The sequence below is a fragment of the Rhamphochromis longiceps genome, linkage group LG23 (genome assembly GCF_057381845.1).
Source record: "Rhamphochromis longiceps isolate RC_006_pf linkage group LG23, R_longiceps_female_GT1.1, whole genome shotgun sequence".
NCBI lineage: Eukaryota > Metazoa > Chordata > Actinopteri > Cichliformes > Cichlidae > Rhamphochromis > Rhamphochromis longiceps.
Window position 1 is genome coordinate 48,141,894 of NC_140578.1, and position 16,501 is coordinate 48,158,394.

General features: G+C 41.9%; 2 protein-coding genes across 2 annotated transcripts in view; both read left to right on the plus strand.

Moving 5' to 3' along the window:
* Positions 1 to 276: 276 nt before the first annotated feature.
* Positions 277 to 11,762, plus strand: LOC146642965 (E3 SUMO-protein ligase ZBED1-like). Its single transcript, XM_085397561.1, has 2 exons — positions 277 to 413; positions 8,521 to 11,762. Exon 2 carries the CDS (start codon positions 8,546 to 8,548, stop codon positions 10,607 to 10,609), a length of 2,064 nt encoding a protein of 687 aa, XP_085253687.1. The 5' UTR covers positions 277 to 413; positions 8,521 to 8,545; the 3' UTR covers positions 10,610 to 11,762.
* dhrsx (dehydrogenase/reductase (SDR family) X-linked) overlaps positions 281 to 16,501 on the plus strand; it is a 24,146-nt gene continuing 7,925 nt past the window's right edge. Inside the window, exons 1-5 of the mRNA XM_085397562.1 lie at positions 281 to 413; positions 12,417 to 12,524; positions 15,195 to 15,263; positions 16,125 to 16,226; positions 16,313 to 16,501. The exon at positions 16,313 to 16,501 is cut by the window's right edge and continues 19 nt beyond it. Of these exons, the coding sequence (XP_085253688.1) occupies positions 314 to 413; positions 12,417 to 12,524; positions 15,195 to 15,263; positions 16,125 to 16,226; positions 16,313 to 16,501 (568 nt within the window). The 5' untranslated portion in view covers positions 281 to 313. The remainder of the gene's footprint in view (positions 414 to 12,416; positions 12,525 to 15,194; positions 15,264 to 16,124; positions 16,227 to 16,312) is intronic.

A 16,501-nucleotide genomic window follows, 5' to 3' on the forward strand; every position in this document is an offset into this window, starting at 1 on the left:
GGAATCTTAGAAGGAAAGGACAAAACTCTGCTTATCGCTCGTGCCTTGGAGGAAACCCGGGACGGCAATTTCCTTCACCGATACTGTTATTATTGTTGACATAACGACAGCAGATGCATTGACGTGGCTGTTCAAACTAAACACTGTTCACAGCTTTAGCGGAGAAAATGCGTTTCAGCTCATTTGGTTCCGCCCTCTTTGCGTCAAAACTTCTTGAGGGCGGAACCACTGACAGACTTATCCCAGTGAGGCGTCCACACGGACTCATTAACGGAAGCGCACTCGGAAGCGTTTCGGTGTGGGAAGCAGAAGGATGTCTCTTCAGTCGGTGCTGGTGCCTCTCTTCAAACTGTACTTATGCGGAATTAAAGTTCTTCTCTACCAAATTTTCAACCGCTCCTTTACGCTCCCAGGTCAGTCCCGCTTCTCTCTTACACAGCTCTGTGTCTGCTGGTTTGTGCCTGATGCATATTTGTCACCATGTGCGGTACTGATGTCGTGTCGTCGTCGACAGAAGCGCCTGCAGGTATAGAACTGCTCGGTCAGCTGCAAGAACAGGACACGGAGAGTTTGAAGTACTCGTTAGTCCGTAATTCCGATCGATAGTGTGAGGAAGATGTGATTTCAGCCAGAGCCGTGCGGTGCGTGTGTTTGCGGCTGAACAGCAGTTAAAGTAGCGTTTTCTAACTCGCAAACGGTTTTATGCTGGGATGAGATTAAACTGAGATGATTCTTACGGTGAGTCCGTCTCCTCGTGGGCTCCTGCGCGGGCTGTGACACAAAGGGGACTCAGATCGCATCAGAGCAATCCTGTTTTCAAAGGAGGTTCATTTAATTTTCATTATCAATCATTTGTTTTTATTTCTTACACTGATTCATGTTTGTACACTTCCTGTGATGGTGAATGCACTGACCTTTACACGCACGTTTCTATGCTTTTTCTATTGACGTGCATTAATGTCCCCAGGGACAAGCTTCATACCCCACTGAGCTCATAGGCACTGTGGTAAAGGTGTGACATGAGAGCCGCTTTGTCTTTACAAATGCAAAGAAAAACCTGTGGAGCTGTAACAGCCTGGGCCCATTAAAACTGTGACAGAGGTCATAAGAAGTGGCTCTCTGAAGCATGTTTTACCAGCTGTTTTAGTCCGAACTAAACTATATTTATATAACATTAGTGGTGCAACGGATCCAAAATCTCACGGTTCGGATCAATTTTACGGATCTGCGAAAAAAGACAAAAATGTAACATTTACTTATTGAAGTATTTTTGCCTGTTAAAAACATTCAGCTCAAGACTCATTCCACGCAATTATAAAAAAAATGATGGTACAATATGGGGCAGTACAGTCTTTGTATCTACCACTCAATTCAATTTTATTTATAAAGCGCCAAATCACAACAACAGTCGCCTCAAGGCGCTTTTATAATGTAAGGTCGACCCTACAGTAATACACACCGCTCGTTATATCGCACTCTGCTGTGATATAACGAGCGGTCACGGTCACGTAGCTTTCCGTTGCCCTGGAGCTCCACCCGTTTGTAGTAGTTGGGTAACAGAAGATGCCTGGGACAGTTCAGCCATAACTTTAAACTTTTCCTGCTCATACATGCTTGGAACGATGTTGCCACTGAAGTGGACGCAAACGGGATATCACAGCGTGGCTCAAGCACGTCCATCATAGTTTAAACCCCTTGTTTTGCGCAACAGAATACGGCCTCCCGTCTGCAGCTAAACACCCCAACAGCTTCTGTAATAGCTTTAGCCCGGTCGGGCTGGGCAGCAAAGGGCTGCTCAAACTTAGAGCCCCCGAGAGCAGCCAGTTGGCTTTTCTACCTTTAAAACCCACCTACCAGCCAAATGGCTTTTAGCTAGGCTTTAGCTTCAGCCAAGTGGAAGCTAAATTGGCTAGTCATTCATATGTAAATTGGGTTGTTACCTGAGAATTCTGGAGGGGAGTGGGGGTGTGTGAATGATTGCTAATTTCTAACTGCCAACTGCCTCTTTGTTTGTCGGGGGGGAGAGCTGCTAAAAGCGGTGAACTTCCTTTTGTGTTCGTCTTGATGCATTCTCAATCATCCAGGGAAATAAATCTCCAAAAGTCACCAACTTGGAGTGTTTCAGTTTGCCATCTTAGGGAGAAATCAACACACATGGGTGTAGGTCCTTTGTTGCTGAGATTTATTGATAAAAACGGTATAAAAAACCAACCATTTGTACACATATTTACAAATAATAATAATAAAAAGTGAGTGAGTACATTTCAACATTTTCAGCAATCACTCACAATCCTGGCACTGCCATGGTATCTGTAGTCTGCATTTACCACATGTGTATCTGTAGCCAAATGGAAGAAGACAGTCTATATTCTTAGCAGCATGCACAGCGTGGTTCAGACTGATAACACCACCAAAAGGAAGCCAAACACGGTCACCCTTTACAACAAAACAAAGTGTGGCGTGGATGTGATGGACCAGATGGTTCGGGAGTACACTGTCCGCAGAGGAACACGGCGCTGGCCAGTTGCCGTGTTTTATAACATGATTGACATGGCAGCACTGAATGCACATGTGCTGTATCAAGCATGCTCCGGGACGAAGGAAAGGACTTCCTGGTGGAGCTTGCAAGAGAGTTGGCTCACTCTCATGTAGCTGCGAAGAGGGCAAGAAAAGAACAGTTGCTTCGGACACAACCCTCCACACCGAGCCCTGGAAAAAGAGCCATGTGTCAGGTCAAACACAATTGCAAGAACAATCATGCCACTGTGCGATGTGTTCACTGCAACAGATACACATGTGGTAAATGCAGACTACAGATACCATGGCAGTGCCAGGATTGTGAGTGATTGCTGAAAATGTTGAAATGTACTCACTCACTTTTTATTATTATTTGTAAATATGTGTACAAATGGTTGGTTTTTTGTACTGTTTTTATCAATAAATCTCAGCAACAAAGGACATACACCCATGTGTGTTGATTTCTCCCTAAGATGGCAAACTGAAACACTCCAAGTTGGTGACTTTTGGAGATTTATTTCCCTGGATGATTGAGAATGCATCAAGATGAAACACAAAAGGAAGTTCACAGCTTTTAGCAGCTCCCCCACCCCCTCAATCACACACCCCCACTCCCCTCCCTCCAGAATTCCCAGGTAACAACCTAATTTACATATGAATGACTAGCCAATTTAGCTTCCACTTGGCTGAAGCTAAAGCTTAGCTAAAAGCCTACCAGCCATTTGGCTGGAAGGCGGGTTTTTAAAGGTAGAAAGGTAGAAGGCTGGCCGGCGGGTGTTAAACTCCTCTGCTCCTCCACTTGGACTGCTAGCGCTAACCATAACTACCACTTGACAGACCCACCACGCCACCTTACACATACTTGTTTTTCTTCTGTTTCCTATCTTCGGATCATGTGTGTACCGAACCGTGGAGTGGGATCGGTTCGTATTATGGATCAACGGTGATCCGTTGCACCACTATATAACATGTAATGAAATAATAGTATATGTGAATCCAAACTTTTATTTTTAACCCAGACAGAACTCCTGGGTTAAAGTGGAGTTCAGCAGGCAGGGGAACATCAGCTGTAGTACTTTAACATATCTGAAAGGATCCCAGTGATTCGTGCTGTGAGCTCCAGCAGATCTTTGTGTACCTGTGATTAGCTGCCACGTGTGACCACTGCTGCTCCATAGTGGACTTACACAGCTGACTTCACCATGATCTAACCCAGTGTTTCATTTTTCCATTCCCTACACTGAGGTGGTTTTTCAGGTGAACTTCTCATCGCCAGAAAATGTTTGTTTTTATTTGTTTTTTCAAAATCATAGCAAAAGTATGTAGACAGGTGGAGTTACAGCTAGAGGTTTTTGAAAACCCATTTATCAAAGGAGCAGTGTTAGTAATTTAATTTTAGTGAATAAAGCATGTGACCATAGAGTCGAAAATCACTAATGCATTACACTGTAAGACAAAGAGGGAAGTGTTTCTGGAGATGCAGATCTGGGTTTTATACCCACATAATCTCACTGAGTGCGTGACTAATGACAGATTTGTTGCATTCCTTTTTTTGGGAATATCCAGCAGCATTACAAAAGATCAAAACTGATTGGCCTTTGATTTAATGAGCTAAATATTCACTTTTAAAAACAGACTTTTATTGTAGTTCTGAACATCAGTGTTACTGGTGACGAAATCAAGATTTGTTGGATATTTGCAATAAATCATCTGTAATCATGTGTGCTAGATTAGAGATGAGTTTATCTGAGAGACTGCTCAGGTTGGAGGCGGGGCTTTAGACATCTACACAGTAGGATTGTCAAGAAAAAAATGTTACTCCAGTATTTATTGATACGAAAATGAATACAGAATTACGATACTTTGCATCAATATTGATACAAACAGCTTAAGAGGAATGTTAGAGGTCTGTAAAGCTCCCGTTTCAGCAACATTGAAGTTATCATAAATGTTAACCTGGATGATGCACACATTAACATTAGACACTTAACTATTAGTTCAGTGGCTATCAGGTAATTGCTGGGTAATCATTGCTGTGGCAGCTAGCAAACTGTAGCTGGATAGAAGAAGAATTGTTCCGGCTCAGCTGGTCACAGATGGAGTGACCAGGGCAGATTATATTGGCACAATATAAATATTGTTTCTTATTCTTTTTTTAAATGTAGTTATAATGTATCGGCAATTTTCAATTAAAAAAATTCAAGGGAATGTATATTTCTAATCTTCAGCTCATTGTTGTTACATCATAATATAATAATGATACAAAACAATTAAAGGAACACTTTGAAAACACATCAGGTCTCAATGGGGAAATAAATCTATACTGATATGGAGTGGGTTGATAGAAATGACACAAGACTGAGCATTTCCTTGCAGCAGGTGGGACCTAGAACTAACTGCATAGGGTTTGACAGTGGGTCTAGGGTAGTCTGAGTGCTGTTATCCAGCCTGTAGAGATCGGTGCGTTGCTCCATGGATATACCCTACCAAACTCTCACTGACCCACGGCCGAATGCTGCACGTTCTCCGCAGTATTTCCAGACCCTTTTACATCTTTCACGTGTACTGAGTGCTGCAGGTACTACGGCTGCTGCTTTGAAAACCACAGAGCCCCACTAGTGGACGTGACAATTCCAAAATTCTATGGCAAATGCTAATTAGGCTCCACAGGGCCAAACAGTAAGCACATAATCCGCTGGAGGACCTCGGACCCTCAGGCCACTCTCATGAAGTCTGTCCCAGGGACAGCAGCAGGGAAGCCCAGACCTCCCTCTTGCCACTTCTTCCATCTTATCTGAAGGAACATCAAGATGTTCCCAGGGAACAGATACACACTCTCCAGTGTGTCCTGGGTTTACGCCGGGGCCTCCTCCCAGTAGGACATGCAGGGCTGGAACACCTTATCCAGAAGAGGACACCCTTAGCTGTTTCCTTTCAATGTGGAGCAGTAGCAGCTAGGGCTGTGCGATATGACCAAAACCTCATATCCCGATATCAGACATCTATCGTCCGATAACGATATAAATCACAGAAATGTAACATTTCCTGTAAATTCTGTGAATCTCGAGCAGCTCGACTTGCGTGTAGCTGGAGTCGAGTGTTTTAACCGATGCATGAAACGATACGTTTTTAGACATAAGTTGTAACAGCTATTGTTTTCTTTGTGAGTATTTCTTACACGGCGTGCTGCGGGGAGAAGCCTGTTCTAACGTTTGAGTCTGAGGTTTATTTTTTAGCACCTGGCGTCTTTTTTACTTCTCATCCGTAAATAATCTGCTCTTTCACGTGATTCAGTTTATTTTGAAAAGTCTCAACAGGATCTTGAGCTTTATTGTGAAAGGTTTATGTGGAACATAAACAAGCGGACATGCGATGCTGTTACCGTCGTTGTTGCTAACGACAACGCATAAAAACAGGCGCTTGTCCGTCCGTAGTGTGGTGATATTAAATATAAGAGAAAGAAGAAATTAATACAGCCCCTACAGTGACCATCAAAACCATGAAAAAATATTGCCGTAAACAGTTTATTTTGCAACACCACGAAACAAACGATAGCGTAGAATGAAACGACGGACGTTTTTATATCGTCATCCGATATATATGGTTATATCGAACAGCCCTAGTAGCAGCTATACTCTGAACCCTTCCCAAATGACTGAAAGCCCATCCAGGAAAGGTGGAAGCTAATATTCGCTATATATGACAAAAACATCAGGCCAATATTAACCATTTCACCATTTGTGGCATCTGGTGACAAATGGCTGCCACCAAATGGCAGATGGACACAATAATTTACCTGTATTGGGCATCAATTAAAATTTTAACAATTAAATTAAGCAACTAGTGTGTCTGGTACCAACTACTGATGACAGCAACAGTCGGTTAGTCTCTAGTTAACTCTTCATCATCTACGATAAAACCACCACCAAAAGCCACCAGAGCTTATCTTTGCATTGTTACACGCTGTAGTGCTATGTTTTTTTTAATTATTTTTTATTTAAGCATTTCAATTTATTCTACATGGGTGGCACGGTGGTTAGCACTGTTGCCTCACAGCAAGAAGGTCCTGAGTTCAATTCCACCATCAGGCCGGGGTCTTTCTTTGTGGAGTTTGCATGTTCTCCCCGTGTTTGCGTGGGTTCTCCCCGGGTACTCCAGCTTCCTCCCAGCGCCCCCCGCGACCCTGAAAAGGATAAGTGGAAGCGAATGGATGGATGGAATTTGTTCTACATCAGTATTACATTTTTTTTTATTAATCCTAATTTTATCAACTTTAGTTCATAGTAACTAAATAAATTGCTAAAAAGTGCAATAAAACCACAAAGAAACTGAAAGCCATTTTTCTAGATGTAGACCTCAATTTATAAATAAAAGGTTGCACAAAATCCTTTCAAACCACCTAAAATTAATTTTTTGTTTTCATAACTTTGTTCTTGATATGTATTTATTTTTATATATAAACTATAGCAAAAATGAGAAAAAAAAACTGTGTATATTGTGCTCAATTTATAAAAAGTCATCAGTACTAAAGTAGTGCAATCAAAGTGTCCCAGTAACCAACAGGAAATGTATATAGAAGAGGAAGTATATAGAAGGCCACAAAGTTAAACAGTATTTTTTTCTGTTATTAATTTCAATAATGCCAAAGCAGCTGAAGCTGATTGACAATCCTCTCGGCTACTTAACTGACCATATCAATGTCTCAGAAGTTTAATTGACTTAGTGCTGTACTCTGATTAAAAAGTGTCCCTTTAATTTGTTTGAGAAGTGTGTTTATATAATTAGCGCGACCTGTGGCAGTCATTTTCACCAGGGCTAAACAACCATTACACAAACTTGAAATTTGGTTCCAAGAACGTGAACGTAGTTGAAGGATTCGGCTGAAGAGCGTGTGAATTGACCGTGTCACGTCACATGTGCCACTTTGGAATGTGAACAGCATTTCACACACATTAAATGCGCCATGCTTTAGCAGTATTTGCAACCGATAGCCTTCATTCCTTAAGGTTAATGTTAATATGCCTGTTTATAATTTGTCATTCCTGTAATTAAATGGTTATGTCTGAGTACTCTGACTCACAAACATTTATTTTGTACAGCCAAATATTGGAGAACTGCAGCTCCATTTGGCTGTTATTGGTCTTGAGTTAGATACGATGTGGCTGCCAAATAGTTGTGGGTGGAACCGTAGTGTAGTAAAACCAGCAGTTAAATGATGTGGTAAACAAATTAGATATGAGTAATTTGTTTAATTGACTAATATTTCTGGTGGCGACCTAAAAGGGCAGCAACATAATCGACTTATTGAAGGTAGGTTTAAAGTGGACATGAAACACTGTGTAAAGGTTAATTTACACTATGGAGGATGCGCTGTCAAAAACTGACATAGATGTGACACTTAAATAAGAATAAGTGCTTAAAGGTTTTAGAACATGCTTAGCACTATCCTGTGCCAGTACAGGATGTGACATCACAGAGTTGGTTGGTTGTGGTTAACAGACTTCTATAAGTTTATGTAAGCTAGTGACGAAAACAAGAATACTAAAACTAAAAAATGTGTTCAAAGGGTAATTTTTTTAATTACTCCTGGCTGCAACAACGAGTTTTTGTTAATCTAATGTGGGTCTATCAATTGCAAATAACCAACCAACCTGGTGACCTGATATTCTGTACTAACTCAAGATGGTGCTAAACCAGTTCTAAAAATGTGAACTTTTAAACAGTTATTTCTTAAATCCAGCTTCAGAGGCAGTGTTAAATCTGTCAGTTTTGAGAGCAGGATTGCATAGTGTACATGTAGTGTCTCATGTGGCATTGTTATGTTAGGGTTACTTGTGCAAACCTCAGTATCAGGAATTTGCATGATGGTTACCACTATCTTAGCCAGATATTTTATCTGCTCATTTGCATGTTACTTGTTGGGAGAATTGTAAAATCCAGTTCTCAAACACTTAAAATGTTTTTATCACCAAAATCAAATGTTTATTTCACTGTTCTTGTTAGGTTCTCGATAAGAGAAGCCATCCTGATGGACTTTATACCTAAGGAGCCAATGGAGGGTAAAAGTTCAGGACCTTCGTGCTCAGGCCTCAATCTGGTCGCACACCCACGTGCCAAAAGCAAAGTGTGGAAGTACTTTGGCTTTGACACAGATGCAGATGGCTGCATATTACACTGGAAAAGGATTTACTGTCGTGTATGTATGAGCCAAATTGCCTACTCCGGAAACACCTCAAACTTGTCATACCACCTTGAAAAGAACCATCCCATAGAGTTCAGTGAGTTTGTGAAAAGCAACACAGATCAGATGCGGGAAGCTTTTGCTACGGCGTTTTCTCGGATAAAGACTGAGCCTACAGTTTCACAGCAGCAGTCCCAGGAAACCTATTTAAGGCAGAGCTTAGACTCTGAAAACAAACGACACAATGATTTGACAGTAGCTATTATCAACTTCATTTGTGAGGGGTTATATCCTGTATGTACAGTTGAAGAGCCTACGTTCAAGAATTTAATCGGTATTGTCGACCCTGGATATTCTCCTCCAAGCAAAAGTGACCTCGCAGCCAAAATGGTTCCTCAAATGTACTGCCGTACCCAAAATGTGGTCTTTAATGAGCTAAGTGGAGTTATGAATTGTGGCATTGCTACAGATCTGTGGCAAAGCCAAACACAAAACAGAACATATATTTCACTTTCTGTGCATTCAATCAATTACAACAGTGCATCTGGCTTCTCGGTGACCAACAAATGCCTTAAAACCTTTGAAGTACAAGAGGACAACAGAGCTGAGAATATCACCAGAGCCATGTATGAAGCCTTTGTGAAGTGGGGGATAACTCATAAAGTCATTGGGGCTACCACAGATGGTTCGGTGGATGTGGTGAAAGCATGCTCCCTCCTGGATCTGACAGTGGAAATGCCCTGCCTTGGACACACAATCAATCATGCAATGGCTGAAGCCTTCCAGCTGCCACGAGTGAGTGGCTTTTTGGGATGCTGCCGCAAGCTTGTCGATCATTATAGAGAATCTGCAATGTATACAGTACGAGAAAAGCAGAAGCAACATGGTCTTGCTCAGTGTACACTCATCACAGACCAGGACAGGTCATGGTTTGGTACATTGGCAATGCTACAAAGACTGAAAGAGCAACAGGCTGTTATAAGTATGACACTTATAGAGAGTTCCAGTAGCCATCATTTCACCTTCAGTGGTTCTGACTGGGCCTTGTTGGAGGGCTTGATTGAAGTCCTCCAGCCCTTTAAAGTTGTGGCAAACATGATCACTTCTTGTAAGTATCCAACCATTAGCATGGTGAGACCTGTCCTTCATATGCTGCTGAACACCACCCTCAAAATTAAGGAAGGGGATCTCAAAGAGATCAGCATGAGCAAAGAGCTCATCTCCAAGGTCTTGTCAAGCACATATTCACAGAATTCACAGTTATCCCAAGAGATCGCAACATTCCTCAACATTGCTACATTTTTGGATCCTCGTTATAAGAAACTGCCTTTTCTTTCCACCCAAGAACGCTCCAAAGTTGAGAGTATTATTATTGAAGAGGCCAAAGCAATCCTTGAGAAGCAGATTTCGGAGCGATCGGGCCTTGATGATTCTTCTTTGGTGTCTGATGAGCCACCTTGCAAAAAACTGGGACTTCTGGGTGAATCTTCTGCCAGCACTTCAGTTCAAGACAACCCTTTGGCTGCCATATTTTGCCAGTCAGATGCAGACCAGAGCCAGGAGGAGCTACATGCTCAAGTAGTAGAGGAGCTGAGCAACTACAAGTCACAGAGGGTTCTAGGTCTGAATGAAGACCCTTTGCTTTGGTGGTCGAACCATGCACCTTTGTTCCCCACACTTCCTAAGGTGCTCCAGAAGTATTGGTGCGTTCCTGCCACAAGTGTTCCTTGTCATAGGTTGTTCAGCTCATCAGGTACTTTTCTTTCTGGGAAAAGAAACCGCATACCTTCAGCTCTAGTGGATATGCAGGTTTTCCTGTATGAGAACTCTCGGAGCTACTATGAGCCTGAACCCTGTGAGGATGAATTTGAAACTGTTTTGGAAACCAACTCTAGTTTGGCTCAGCACTAAAGTGACTGAGGTTTGAAAGAACTTTATTTACTTTGCTAAAGGCTGAGGTTCTAAAGGCTGAAAAGCCACTGGTTGCATAAAGGGACAACGTTTTCAGCCTTTATAACATATGGGACACTTTAGCTTTTAAGTTAACTGCTGTAAACACATTTCTCCTTTACAGAGCGGATGTCCTTATGCATTCAAAATCTGCACAGAAACTCTATTGTATTAAAATGAAGTGGAAGGTTACAGAAAGATTTATCGTTTATGTAGCAATATTGTGTTTTGTCTTTATTATAAATGTGTCAGCTGTTTTTTGTTTGTTTGTTTTGTTTTTTAAATTTGTGGCCATTCCCAAAGTCTTGCTTGATGGTCTCACCTGTACACATCTCGGTGGGGGAGCGTAGTGCACAAACACACCTCTCCAGGTAAAACATTTGCTGCCCATGTGGGCATGGAAATTCCACAGTAAGGGCTACAAGCACACTCTGCCATCCTCTTTTTCATTTAGAGTAAGTACAGAGTGGAACAGAGTACAGGCCAGGAAACTGGTTCCAGTGCCCAAGCTGTGCACTGAGGTGAGCCTAACTATCTAGTCGCCGTCACTCGCTTGCTTAGGATCAGACTCCTTTCCCACCAGTGAAGTGACACTGCATGTACCACAAGCCAATGTTGGAATGATTAATTATATCTCTTTAAACTTCATACATTTAAACATGATATTATGTGATAAGGAAACGTGTGAATTATTGGTTCATAAATATCTCTTAAGAAATACCACTAGGGTGATCAGTTTAGACAGTCTGAAACAACAATGTTTTATTTGCTGTTAAATTTAATTTTCAGTTGCTGTTGAGATTTATGTACCAAAACTACATTGCAATGGTTAGGAGAAGATCATGGTACAGATTAAAATAGAATATTTTAAACTCATTAACCATGTGAAAATCTTCCGGTTTGTATGTTGGGGGACGAATGCCTCGGCAGACTTACAGAAACCTTTGATAGTAGTTGGGCGCATCTTACCTCACCGATCAGTTGTTGTGACTTCCTAGTATACTCTGATGTTTAGTTGTCCTTTTGTCCCCTCAAGTGTCATTCAGGCTATGTACTTTGTAAATACTTGTCCACATATTGCAGAACTGACTGATAATAAATGTGAGTAAAGGTTTTGCTTGTCTGGCTGCTTGATGTCTTCACTTTGCATGGGAACAATGTTCAATATTTGAAAATGCAATGCAGTCATACAAACGGATTTCACCAGTCTGTTCTGGAGCGGTGCATTTCATAGGTTTCATATATTCCTGCTGTTTTCCTGGGTTACAAGCAAAACAAAGCAGAGTAACTGGTATTTATTTCTTAACGAGCGCTACAAGAAAGGTTCTGTGAAAATTGATCTAAGAAATCCACATGTCATGCTCTTCATTACACTATTAAAAAATGTCAGTCACTGGCCTGGGTAATTGGTCATTGTATTTCCCAGTGGCAGTCAAGTAGAATGACATGTCATTGCATTCATAATTAAGTTCAGATATGTTTCTAAGTTCTATACAAAACCAGCTGAGTAACTATAGAAAAAGCTTCTTGTAAATCACCTGACTTACAAAAGTGTGTATAGCCTTATCTGCACTCACTGTAATTCTGTTCTGTTGATTCTTCGAATGCTGTGTTGCTGCTGCATATTTACAGATGACTGTTAATAGATCAGTCACGGAAGACTTTTGTCCCAGCATTGTCTTAAACCTCATCGTTACTGAACCTCGCCAGAGTTTAAATGAAAGATTGTGCAATGTTCTTATGTGGTCCCCTCTCTCCTCCTACACAGTCTTACCCAAGCAAAATGGAAGGGTTGCCATTGTGACTGGGGGTACCAGAGGAATTGGTTTTGAAACAGCAAGACACCTGGCAAGCCTTGGCATGCATGTTATCATAGGTAGGCTAATGTCCGATCACATGCCTTCACTCAGTCAGTTCCCCTTTCTATACTTTTTCTTAGTTGTGGCAGTGCCTTAAAGTTGCATTGTTTCAGATGTCCCGCAGGCTGGGACTCTGGTCTCAAAAACTGTGTGTACAACTATGTAAAAAGGAACCTACTGCCCACTTGAGCTATAAATATTTTGTATGTTGTCTATGGAACTAAACAGCAGCTGTGTTTAATATGAACTTTTTGACCTTTTATATTCATTTATTGAATGACTTGCACAAAACAGCACTGGAATCTTTCCATATATGGAGCTGAATGCTTCATATCTGCACTGGCAGTAGATCCTAGGTTCTCAAAGTGTAGCCCACAGGCCAGCTAAATGTATTAATGAAAATGAAGTGATCTACAGGGTGGGACAATTATATGGATACACCGTAATAACATGGGAATGGTTGGTGATATTAAAGTCCTGTTTGTGGCACATTAGTATATGTGAGGGGGCAAACTCCTCAAGTGGAGGTACAGCATACACCACATTGTTAAGTCTGGAGTTTTGTCTTTCAGGTGAAAAACTCCAAAACACAGACTTAACAATGTGGTGTATGCTGTACAGTGCAGCGAGGAATGCTCAGACCTCTACATCGGAGAGACCAAACAGCCACTTCACAAGCGCATGGCACAACACAGAAGAGCCACCTCCACAGGACAAGACTCAGCAGTCCATCTGCATCTAAAGGTCAAAGGTCACTCTTTGAGGATGCCAACGTTCACATTTTGGACAGAGAGGACAGATGGTTTGAAAGAGGAGTGAAAGAAGCATCTATGTCCACTGTGAGCGACCATCTTTGAACAGAGGCGGGGTTTACGACACCAACTCTCTGTCATCTATAATCCAGTTTTGAGATCCCTCCCAGACGCCTTAACGCCCACTCACATCCTGGGCCATCTGACCTCAGGAAATCACATGATAAGGTGGGGCCAGGTTTCACAATGAACACACCCGAAACTCTGGCTGATTGGGACCCATGCCCAGTTTCACACCTTGGCTCAGGCGATTAGAGGATCATCAGGGGTCCTTTTGTCCCTCTGTGGGGGGAAACTCCCACTAGGTTTATATCTGGGACTCTCCACCATTTGACCTTAGAACTGAAGAAGCTTCTCGGATGAGAGGTGAAACGTCTTCAACTTTGACTACGATGACCTGGATGACTGAGAACCTTCACAGACATCTTCATTAGTCACAGTTTTCCTGCGTCCACATTTTGGCAAATCCAACACTGAACCAGTTTCACCAAACTTAGCAAGCAGTTTGCTGACTGTAGCATGGGAGATGGGTGGTCTCGTAGGGGGTCTTGCATTGAAACCTGCTGCAATGACCCGGTTACTGCGTTCACCAGATATCAACACAATTTCGATCCGCTCCTCACGTGTTAACCTCTTCGACATGTCAATGGCTGTGAACAAAGAGAAACTTGTAAATACTCATGAAAGAATAAAGTTACGTTGAAACCAAGCACACCATTGTTTTTCTTGTGACATTACCAATAAGTTTGATGTGTCACATGGCCCTCTTCCTATTGGAAAAAAACAAAAGTTGTATCCAAGATGGCCGACTTCTAAATGGCCACCATGGTCACCACCCATCTTGAGGAGTTTGCCCCCTCACATATACTAATGTGCCACAAACAGGACTTTAATATCACCAACCATTCCCATGTTATTACGGTGTATCCTTATAAATGGCCACCCTGTAGAATGAATCTACAGTTCATGCAGGACCAACTGAGCGCTTTACTTGGATTTAAAATCTTTAACTATTCTAGCACAATAGGGCTAACTAAATGTTCCTGGTGTCAATGCATGCCACCTTACTACTGATTAAAGATTGTTACAAAATGAGAATTCCAACAATAAATTCTTTCTGAAAAGACATTAACATACAAACTTTGCAAACCCTAACTCTGGAGCAGGGATGTCAAACTCATTTTATATTGCAGGCCACGTACAGCATTTTGATCTTAAGTGGGCTGAATCAGTGATGCCCTCGTTTCAGTCAGCGTAAATACGCTAAACTACACCTTTAACCCCCTTAAGTCCAATTTCAACAGTACGTCTCATTTTTACTACAAGATGCTGCTGTAGTGATTGAAAGAAATCTGTTTCACAAATAAATGTGTAAAATTATAGAAAGTTCTGCTGTCTCATCGCCCAGGAGAGTAATCCACATGAATTCTTCTGTCTTCTAATTATTGTTTATCTAATTACTGTGGTGTACTATGAATGGTCATGGTACTGGTGTTCATCAGCAGGAAAAGCTGTAAAACCCATGAAAATACAGCTAAAAGTCCAAAATCTATAACTTCCTAAACATATTCCAAAACCATCCAGTGGGCCCCATCGGAGTCTTTGGCAGGCCGATTCTGGCCCCTGGGCGTCATGTTTGACAACCCTGCTCTAGATTATTTTTTCATTACCTCCATCATCCTGATGACGACGGACTAAAATACCAGAATATTACCTTCCCCTGTTGATAGACGCGTTGTGATTGGCTTTTTCTCCAGTGTTCATTAGTATCAGTCGTACCAAAGGTTTTGTTAGCGAGTGTAGGCTGTAGCATTGAGTGGATCAGCTGCTGGATATCTGCCCACCAAGCCTCTCTTTGATCTTCATCATCTCCAGCTGGGAATGAGAGAGAAGAAGGTGCAGCAGCTGTTAGGAAGATTCACGAAGAAGGGACCGAAGGAACCGGTAAGTCCAGTAACACGGAAGCTCTCATTCAGTATTGTCTATGAAACAGGAAGTGGGTCTTCCAAAATAAAAGCTCAAATTTCAGATAAAAATGTTATACCATGGCAATGCTTTACATCATAAATACATATATGAAATAATGTCAGCTGTGATACTTGCTCTCTGAAAAGCTAAATAACAGGATCACATCTGAGTTGACACAGAGAGCAAATGAAAGCCGACTGTAGACCCAGGCACAGGCTTAAATAAGTTAAAATAAACTGTTAGTGTAGTCCAGCCTAACTGGAAACTCAAAAAATACAGTGCAGAAAAACACACACACCTTTTATCCCTACACATGGTGAGTATCAGTCATCCCAGCCTGTAGCAAAACATAAGTGATAATCTAAAATAATGTCAATGACAATAATCCTGATTTCTTCCTAAAAATGATACTTTAACAGTAAATAATCGGTGTTATGGACCAGGTATGTCACATTTTCTTCTCCATTACCATGGCAACATTGAGGGTGTTAAAACCAGTTTGACCTCGGACATGACCTCCCCTCAGAATACAAAATGTAAATCCTGACAAACCAGCATCTCCTGCTGTGTAACGACACGTAAAGAAATGAGCATGTGTGCTAATGCTTACTAGTATAAAGCCCTTCGTCGTACATATGTTCCATACTGTCCTCACTTGTTGAGATGTTTGCTACCTTTAGGGACTTCTGGGAGACAAACTCAATCATTTCTGCCTATTGATGGTGGGGCGTATGATGTGGCGTGCACAGTGACCTCGAGAGGTCACATGCACTGCAGCTACTGACTGCTGTTACCTGATGACAGTCAGGATTCAGTGCTGTTCTTTTCTTACTGCAGCTGAGTTTGTCTTCGTGGACATGACGTCACTGAAATCTGTGCGACACTTTGTGCGGTTGTTCAGGGACAGAGGTCTACCCCTCCATGTCCTGGTTAATAACGGTAGGCTATACAAACGCACACTGATGATGGTCTTTGCAAAGTCACGCACCGGTTTACTACATATTAAACTTGTTCCTTTCACGTAGCTGGGACCATGATGGTTCCTGACAGACAGACAGAGGATGGCTTTGAGTACCACTTGGGCCTCAATTACCTGAGCCACTTCCTGCTGACCAACTTGCTGCTTGATCTGCTGAAGAGGTCAGGAAAACCGGGCTGCTGCTCTAGAATCATCAACATGTCCTCTGCTACACATTACGCAGGAGTCATAGACA